The sequence below is a fragment of the Corvus cornix genome, chromosome 3, assembly GCF_000738735.6.
Source record: "Corvus cornix cornix isolate S_Up_H32 chromosome 3, ASM73873v5, whole genome shotgun sequence".
NCBI classification, from domain to species: domain Eukaryota; kingdom Metazoa; phylum Chordata; class Aves; order Passeriformes; family Corvidae; genus Corvus; species Corvus cornix.
Window position 1 is genome coordinate 84,249,710 of NC_047056.1, and position 8,877 is coordinate 84,258,586.

An 8,877-nucleotide genomic window follows, 5' to 3' on the forward strand; every position below is an offset into this window, starting at 1 on the left:
ATGACCTTAAGGGTCTTTTCCAACCTGTAAGATCCTCCGATTTAACTGCAACAAAATGTGTTCTGAAGCCAGAGGATATTCAGAAATGAGACCAGCACCAGAGACTGCTGCCCGACTCAAGCAAGGATTTGGCAGGTGCACAGCAACACCTTGAATCCATTTCTGGCAAGCAACTGCTCAACTGCCCAGTTGACCCAATTGACTTGGATCTTGCTCAAATCAAAGTTCTATTCCTCTCAGTTGCAGGACCAGTGCTGATGACAAACCCTTGGGACCCACTCCTCCAGCCCCCAGCATTTCAGACAGAGCTTCACAGTGCCCGGGCTGAGGTCCAGGGGGCAGGTTCCTGTATGTCCCTCACCCTCCTCAGCTCCCAGCCTTGTCCAGCTGCCTCCCCAGCTCTGTAGTGAATCTCAGCCCACCTTACGTGTGGGAACTGTGATCTGGTGAACTGGCAAGGCCCTGCTGAAAGCAAAGTGATAACCGAGTTCTTCAGGAAGTTACAAGCTAAGCTTTATTTATTTTAAAAGAGAAAAACAGCTTCAGGATGTGGTGTTTACATTCAGTCTCCTATGTAAATTTAAATATTCATGTGGCACATGTTTCCACAGCCAAGTGTTTCCTAGTGGCTGACACCAGCCAGTGCACAGTCACTGCACAGCTATGAACACAAGTACTGAACTCAATGGAACACACTTTCCAGCTCCAATCCTCTTGTGCGCCATGGGCTTAGCATGGTAACACTTCTTACTCATTTCAGAAGAGCTAAACACTGTCCTTCACAAGATGCAGATTTTGACTATCTGAAGTCTTCCAAATGAGTGGAATTTTAAAAGCAGTTCTCCCGTCTCTCCATTTGCATCAGCAAAATCACAGGCTGTATTTAGGTTTCTGAGCATTTACTTTGTGCATTCATCATCTTCGTTCTATGCAATGACAATGCCACAGAACCCAGCTGGAACTGCTCTGGATCTGGCCAGCATGGGTGTCATCTGGGAAGAGGCTCAGGAGCACAGGGGATCTTGCCACAAAGTCTGGCAGGATCGGTGCCATTCTCTACAAAGGTGTTTTAACAAACTTTGTCTCCTCTTCAGAAAACTCTGCAGAAATCGGTCTTTGTGAAGCTGCTTTGTCTGAGTACATTTTCCCTGGGAAATACTCCCCAGCCTGAGGCCCAGCTTTTAGCTTCTCTGTCTTCCGGTGATTGGTTTTCACAAATCTTAGCAGGTTAACAATAGCAGCTGGGGTGATTCCAGGGATGCGGCTGACTGCACCAATCTGCATGTGGAGACAGGAACAAGTTAACCACCACCAAACCTACACACTGGAGCTAGTGAGAAATGAGATCAAGACCTGTGGGTATTCCTTTCCCTGATTCTTGCACCCCCACGCCCCTTGAGAAGACAGAAGGGATTTCACTGCTGCTCAGCCCTGCTGTGGCTGAATTTCTCACCGTCTGCGGGCGGTTTGAGTCCAGCTTCTCCCGCACCTCTGCAGAGAGTGAGGCATCAATGGCAAAGTAATCCAGGTCGTCTGGCAGCTGGAGCGCCTCGTCACGACGCACTTCTTCTATTTCCTGCTGCTGACTGACTACACACCACTCATAAGCAGCTGTGGTGATCAGGGGAACAAGAAAACCAGATATAAATAGATATTCACGTGAAATAAGTCACTTGCAAGAAGTCTTGGAAGCACAGTGAGCAATTCCACTGAGATGGTCAAAAGCTCCTAAGGAAATTTCCAGCCCCACAGACTATAGAGTCTAATTCGCGTCACTGCTTTGGAAGAAGTCATACTCTTTGATTTGTTACGGGAATTTAGATACATGGGTTGTTTGTATCTTCTCATCCCAACACAGGATGGTCTATTTGATGGGTCAGTAAAGAGGAAAAAAACCCAAAGAGTGATCTTACCCACCAAAGAGTGAAACACTGGTGCACAGAAAGGGCTGCAGCTTATGGTAAAAAGTTCACACTCTGATCAGAGCGTTTCATTTCTCTAAGCAGCAACATAAAACACACTAGGACAATTGCTCTCCCCTTACTGAACAAACCTATGCAGATCACCATGAGAGAGCCTAACCCTTGTACTCTACCTTCTATTTTCAATCTTTCTGCCAGTTCTTTCCACTGAGCAAGCTTGCCCAGGGGCTCTGGGACAGCCTTTGCCAGAATCTCCATGTTGGCATCTTGATATTGAAGGATATCAAAGGCACTGTGGAGAAGAAGAGTAAACATTTATGGTACAAAGGAGTCACACTTGTAAGGCAGACTAATGGCTGTTCCCAGCTCAAACTTATAAAGTACTTAGCATAAGCCAGAACAACTGCAGAGCCAAGCTCAATTCACTACTATCTCCTCTCAGTACACAGAAGAGCTGCTAAACTCTCGAAGAGAGACTCCTCCCATAAAATTACAGCAAGACAGATGGGACAAGGACAAGGGTACCAAGGGAAACCTTTCACACAGACTCTGTCAGCCAGGTCTTAGTCACTGATTTAAAACAACAGAAAAGACGAGATAAAGTATGGGTAAGGGAAGTAACGGCCTTTGTGTACAAGAACAGCTACCACCTGACACCAGCCTGAAATCAACTGCTGCTTTACCAAGCTTTTAGCAAAGCTGCAACCTACTGCAAAACCGTCACCAGCTGGTGACTTGTGTAAGGATAGCAAGAAGTGTCTGGGCCAGTGGAGCGCTCCCTTGCTTTGAGAGCACATGTCAGCAACAGCAAGCGTGGAATACTAAGAACACCAATACCATACTAATTCTACAGGCAAACATCAGATGTGTGTCCCCTGAAGGTGGTAAAGTAGGAACCTTGGAGTACTGCCAGCTTCAGGAAGGATGGACAAATGCTGTGAAACCATTAGCCGGATGTACTAAAGCAAGCATAGGTCAAACCAGAAAGCTCCAGCTGTAACCTTTACCTGACAGGTGACCTGCGATTGCTACTGATGGGAACTTCTGGTAGTAACTGGGACCATTTGGATATGCTGAACTGAAGTGATTTTAGTGTTGCAATCCCATCCTCTAATGCAGCTCTCATCTTAACTGCTTGTTCGTATCGCTGCTGTGACACACACCCAGCTTCTTCAAAGCCTGCAGAGACAGATGGTGTATGAGACAAAGGTCTACAGCCAGGCAGGGCTGGTCACTGCAAGAGCTACCACAGCAAAGCACCTCTGTGGGTGAGCCTGGCGTCAGCGTTGTCCGGCCGCAGGGACATGCGGAACTCCACGCGGCTGGTGAACATCCGGTAGGGCTCGCTGGTGCCCAGCGTGGTGAGGTCATCGATCAGCACACCCACGTAGCCCTCGGTGCGGCTGACGGTGAATGGGGGCTTGCCACGAACCCGCAGACAAGCATTGATCCCAGCAATCACACCCTGCGCAGGCAGAACAAACCAAACACATCCATTGGTCTCCTCTTAGCAGAAACATCAGCACATCTGCCTCCACAGGCTCACATGCCCAACCATGCCCAGGAAAACGCAACAGTCTGTGCCAGTAATCCAGGCAGCTTCCGTCTTGCAGCATTATGAGTGTCTGAAGGGCTTCTTGGCCCCTGCTGATGCGTCTGGAGACAATTCCCACGTTTTCAATTATACCCACTGCACAGTCTTCATGCTGAAACACTTAACAGGGCTTTCAATTACTTTTGTTACTGCACCCTTCATGATAACAACTGCAGATACTTGTACAGACACAAATAAAAATATCTTGAGCAAATCTGGAATTAGGGTGAGCAACAAACGTAAGAACATCTCATGAGCACAAAACAGGCCTAGCAAGACTTCACAAAGACCAAGGCAATATCCCTTTCTGAGTGCTGAATATATAACAGTCAAATTTGCCCACCTGAGCTGCAGCTTCTTCATAGCCTGTTGTGCCATTTATCTGGCCTGCAAAGAAGAGACGCTGAACAAGACGCGACTCGAGAGAAGTGGTCAGTTGTCGGGGGTCTAAAAAGTCATACTGTACCCCATAGCCTGTGACACACCACAAGACAGATGTTACAGGAGCGATTGTCAAGGCAATCAATGGAGCAGAACAGCTTATCAATTTTATTTATGATTCCCGAACAAACAAGGAAAAATCCCTGCATCCAAGAATTAGTTTGCTTTGTATTTCCTTTGTTTTGCTACGCTTTAAACAAAACCTGCTTTTCATTAACTAGTAAATAAATATGACCAATAGGTTTAAAACTATTCAGCTCCCTCACCTGGCTGTAGCATCTTAGCTTTTTCCAAGCCTGGGACGGATTTGATCACCTGCTCCTGGAGCTCAGGTGGCAGTGTCATGGACATGCCTTGGGGGTAAATGATGTTGGACTCCAAGCCTTCGGGCTCCAGCCACACCTGATGTTCTCGGTTTGGGAAGCGCAGCACCTTTGATTCAAGAGAGGGACAGTACCTGCAACAGTAAACAGCCATGAGCACGACCTGACATGGAGAAAATGTAACTTCCCAGAAGCAAAGCAGGAGAGACCCACAGCTCCAAAGAGACCACCAGCTTGCCCCCTAGAGAGCCTTGTGTGATGCCACACTCACCGCGGGCCCCTGGTGGTCTCCCTGACGTGGTTGTTCAGGTGGAGGTTATCGCAGATAATTTGCTGGGCCTTCAGGTTAGTGCGAGTCAGGTAACAGGACAGCTGATCTTCTGGCTGGAAGAGGCCAAAGCTCGGCCTAAGTTAATGTGGTCACAACACCATATCCTTACTGAACAATTCTGAGATCACCAAGACCTTTTCCATGATGGCCATCTTTCCCTCCTGGGATCAGCCAGCAGTGCGGTCATACCCACTGTACAGACTGAACACAAGCGATCAGAGAGCCTGAGCAACACGCCCAAAACCAGACTGAGAACAGGACAGAACTTGGGAATCCGGAATTCAAGTTCTATCCTATACGCTCTATTCCTAATTACAGGGTGGATATTCCCATTAAACCAGCATGTTATAGCACAGCATTCACACTGATCACAGGAAAACAAAAGCTCTGGAGTTAGAAGAGTAAATGCTGACCCTACAGCTAACAGCCACTTAAAAGAGTTTAGTGAAGAAAAACCAAAAGAATCTCTTGGAGAGGAAAAAAAAAACAAACCTCAGAACTCTGCAATCAACATGAAAAATTCAAAGTTTGGAAAAAACCTCACCATGTAAAGTATTCCACTGATTTTCTGAAAAAGAGTCAAGAGACTCACATTCCAAATATGATAATCTAGCACCGTAACTCTTTATAAAAACGGTCAGTGAGTTATATATTAGTTAGCCAGGACTCTTGTGATTTTTTACAAAAATTTCATGATGAACTATGTTTAATTAGTTAAGGAAAAGTTTGACTGTGATTTTAGGTGGTTTTGATTTAGATCTGTGTTGGCTGAGTGTCAGTACAAAACCCAGAGAAATCATCTCACTGCACTTGCAGAAAGGAACTCCACGGATCCATATCCCTTAGAGAATTTAATCAAAAGTTGAAGAACAAAATTCAATAAATAATTGTTTAATGGTTATCATATAACTACAGATGACTTAGATGCCATAGGACAAGAAACATATCTTGAGAAAGTTAAGGAGTCAAAAGCCTATATACCCCAGAAAACTCGATTACTACATTGGAGGTACAGTAAGGGAGCCACTTCATAGGCTTGTACACCCCAGAAAACTTAATCAACAGTAATTGTCTAACCAGGACAGCAAATTCAATAAAGCACTGTTTAGCTGGATAAAACAGCTATAAACACTTATACCATGATGCAGTAAATTGGGCAGACTTCTGGGAGCGTCTGTAAAAAATCCTGGATGTCTGACAATTGTTGTTTCTTTGAACATGTCTGTGGCAAATAAATTCCTGATACGTTCCCAATTTTGACTCAAAATTGTTATTAGGAATATTTGTCTAACAGCTTTTTGCTGTTAGACTTAAAACTCTTCATTTCAAAACCTCTCCTACACGTACCAAGGACTTCAAGTGATACTATTTTTGCCCCATCCTGATTATAAAAGGTTATTGCAATTCCTATATCCTCTGGGGCAAATTAACTCCTGATACTTAATTCTGTGCTGTTTAATTACATAATGTAAAAATAGCCCATTTTCCAAGATTTTCTTCAGAAAATTGAACCTCTTCTGCTTTTACATTACTGTTACCCTGCCACCTCTGAGTTCTGTGGCTAAATCCATCCTTTCTCTTCCCTAGTCAGTACTATTAATGATTTCTAATTTCAACATTTTAACCTTATTCCAGAGCTAAACTAAGAAGCAAGACACTGTCAATCTCCACAATACAGATGTAATACTGGAAGATTTTGTAAAACCACCCATGTAACCAGCACATGAAGAATACTAGCACCAGTATCACATTTCACACCAGTCTGACCCCAGAAGGAAAGTTAAGTTCTTGAGTTGAGAAGTGAAAGTAAAACAGTATTTGCTTTCAAAAGAACACAGGCAGCTTCTCCCTTGCATTGACAGTCCTCAGAAACGTAACACATCCAGTACAAATACACCCCAGCGGCCTTTCCCAGCCACCAGCTCCCTGACTGATTACGAGCATGACATTCCCAGACCCACTCCCCACCTGGCTCTATGTGTACTGGATGGCTGCTATCCCACCTTGATCCACACAGCCTTGCTGAGGAAGCTGAAGGGCACAGGAGGGTTGTCAGCTGCACGCTCCTCCAGACCACTGAAGTCAATGGTATCCTTGGCAAGTCGGGGTGGTGTCCCGGTCTTCAGCCTGCCCACAGCAAATCCCAGTTTCTCCAGAGTGTGAGCCAGCCTGATGGCTGGCTGGTCCCCCAGCCGCCCTGCCGGGTGCATCTCCAGTCCGATGTGGATCATACCCCTCAGAAATGTACCGGTGGTCAGGATAACACTCCTGGCACATACTGTGCTCCCATCCCCTGAAACAGCAAGTTTTCAGAGATGTACACATTTTAGTACCAACAAAGATTGGGATTCTGGTGTTTCTGTCTAACTAGACTAACAGTGTTCACTGAGGGTTTATCTGTCTTCTGTTACAGAACAATACCAGCATTCCAGTAATAAAAGCACCAACGGTAATAACTACAATTAAGCAGCATGTAGTAATTTCTGTATATTTATTATTCCTAATCAAGTTACCCCTAACAAAGAAAAGCCACTCCTGGAAAAAATCCATATCCAGGCCTTTACTTCAGAAAGCTTTTTTGTTAAAACAGCAAGGGGTAATGAAGTACAAGTCTGTTAATAACAGGACCCCATGTTAATAACATTGAGGGCAGCATACACCGTTTACCAAATAAAATCTCAAAACACAGCATGGAATTCAGTATCACTAACCTGAAGAAAATGAACTTAGTTAATGTCCCAGTATACTACCAATCCAGGTATTTTTGACATTGTATTACTTTGTATTACACATATTAACCTGGTTTAGTTCACACTTCGCCTAAACCAGCTCTACTGGCTAATTAATCTTTCTCACTAATGAATTAGAACTGTATAATTAATCTTCCTCATTGGTGAATCAGAAATATTTACCCCAAAGGCTGCTCCTAGTGTGGAGTAACGGAAGGCACTTAACTGAGTTACTAGCACATACCCAGAACAACTCCTGTGACTTGGCATTTCCCAGGACGGCCTGGTTCTGGTTCTGTCAAGAGAAGATCCTCCACAGATGCCTCACGAACTGTCAACAGTGGTGTGTTAAGGATTTCTTTCTGTCGTGAAAGGAGTTACTGCAAAAATCTAGGAAGTTATGAGACATATGGGCAATCCCGAACCCTGCTGACTTCTGAAACATCTACTACTCGCTTCCATTCTTACCAGGTCATTTGGCAGACACTCAGTTATGGTACTGTCCTGATCTATCATGTAGAAGTTTTCATTCACATAAAGTTTTAGCTCAAATAAACTAATTGGCCATGAAGCCTGACCTCTATCTAGAACACTGGAGAATTTTTTAAACTATGCTGAGCTCCAACAACTTACACTGCATCTAAGTACCAAACAATACGGCATCTAGGTTTGCTCGGCAAATAATGAAAAGCAAAACATAGCCCCTTCCTTCGTAAAGCTCAGCAGCGTATTCCGACACCCGGCAGTCCGCCCGCCGAGCCGCCCGGCGCGGCCCCCTCACCTGCATGTTCTCCTTGTACAGGCCGCGGTCGATCTGTGCGCGGAGGCCCCACACGGCCGGGCCCTTGCGGCGGTTCAGCACTTTGTAGTGAACGCCGGAGCGGTCACACACGCGGCCGCACAGCCCGTCCAGGGCGTCCACCTCCCGCATGAGGTGCCCCTTCCCGATGCCGCCGAAGGACGGGTTGCACGACATTTCCCCTGAGTAAGGGAGACAGGGACACCCTCAGCACAGCCGCCGCACAAAGTCTCCCGCGACCTCCCCGGCTCAGCGCCGCTCCCCACGCCGTAGAGACCCCGGGCACCCGCGGCGGTACCGATGGTGCCGATCCTGTGCGTGAGCAGCAGCGTGCGGGCCCCGCCGCGAGAGGCCGCCGCCGCCGCCTCCGTGCCCGCATGGCCCCCGCCGATCACCACCACGTCCGTAGCGCGGCGCCGCCGCCGCCCCGACCTCGCTGCCCGCCTGGCGGTGCCCAGGGCGAGGCGCTGGGGGCAGCAGCAGCCGGCGGCAGCCGCTGCGCAGGAACATGGCGGCAGGGCCGGCCCTCCCGGCAGCCCGAGCAGGGGGCGGGAGCGCCGCCGCGGCTCCTCCGCCCCGGAGCGAAAGGCAGGGCCGGGCGGGAGCGGCGGGGCCGAGCGCCTCCCCGCGGCCGCCCGTCTTCTCGCCCCGCGCGGCTGGAAAAGCCGGGCCGTGCCGGTGCTCACGTGCCCTCGCCCCGCGGGCGGGAGGGAGGAGCCGCCCGGGAGCGGGAAAACG

At 47.6% G+C, this 8,877-nt stretch overlaps 1 protein-coding gene across 3 annotated transcripts; it reads right to left on the reverse strand.

Moving 5' to 3' along the window:
* Positions 1 to 491: 491 nt before the first annotated feature.
* On the reverse strand, positions 492 to 8,658 carry MTO1 (mitochondrial tRNA translation optimization 1). 3 transcript variants are annotated; one of them, XM_039569578.1, is made up of 12 exons: positions 8,438 to 8,658; positions 8,122 to 8,321; positions 7,585 to 7,702; positions 6,615 to 6,904; positions 4,552 to 4,664; positions 4,224 to 4,414; positions 3,860 to 3,990; positions 3,183 to 3,387; positions 2,930 to 3,101; positions 2,096 to 2,214; positions 1,454 to 1,611; positions 492 to 1,278 (listed from the first exon to the last, which is right to left on the reverse strand). In XM_039569578.1, exons 2-12 carry the CDS (start codon positions 8,314 to 8,316, stop codon positions 1,057 to 1,059), a joined length of 1,914 nt encoding a protein of 637 aa, XP_039425512.1. In that variant the 5' UTR covers positions 8,317 to 8,321; positions 8,438 to 8,658; the 3' UTR covers positions 492 to 1,056. The 3 variants fall into 3 exon arrangements, with proteins under 3 accessions (XP_039425512.1, XP_039425513.1, XP_039425515.1); XM_039569579.1 differs by lacking the exon at positions 8,438 to 8,658 and having other exon boundaries at positions 7,585 to 7,730; positions 8,122 to 8,213; XM_039569581.1 differs by lacking the exon at positions 8,438 to 8,658 and having other exon boundaries at positions 7,585 to 7,671; positions 8,122 to 8,203.
* Positions 8,659 to 8,877: the final 219 nt, after the last annotated feature.

Coding starts and splice junctions, on each gene's coding strand:
- MTO1 (XM_039569578.1), bottom strand. CDS start 8,316: ATGTCGTGCAACCCGTCCTTCGGCGGCATCGGGAAGGGGCACCTCATG. Junction 2,215..2,929: donor AATCGCAGGTCACCTGTCAG/GTAAAGGTTACA, acceptor TCTTCTCCACAG/TGCCTTTGATATCCTTCAAT. Junction 1,612..2,095: donor AGAAAGATTGAAAATAGAAG/GTAGAGTACAAG, acceptor TGATCACCACAG/CTGCTTATGAGTGGTGTGTA.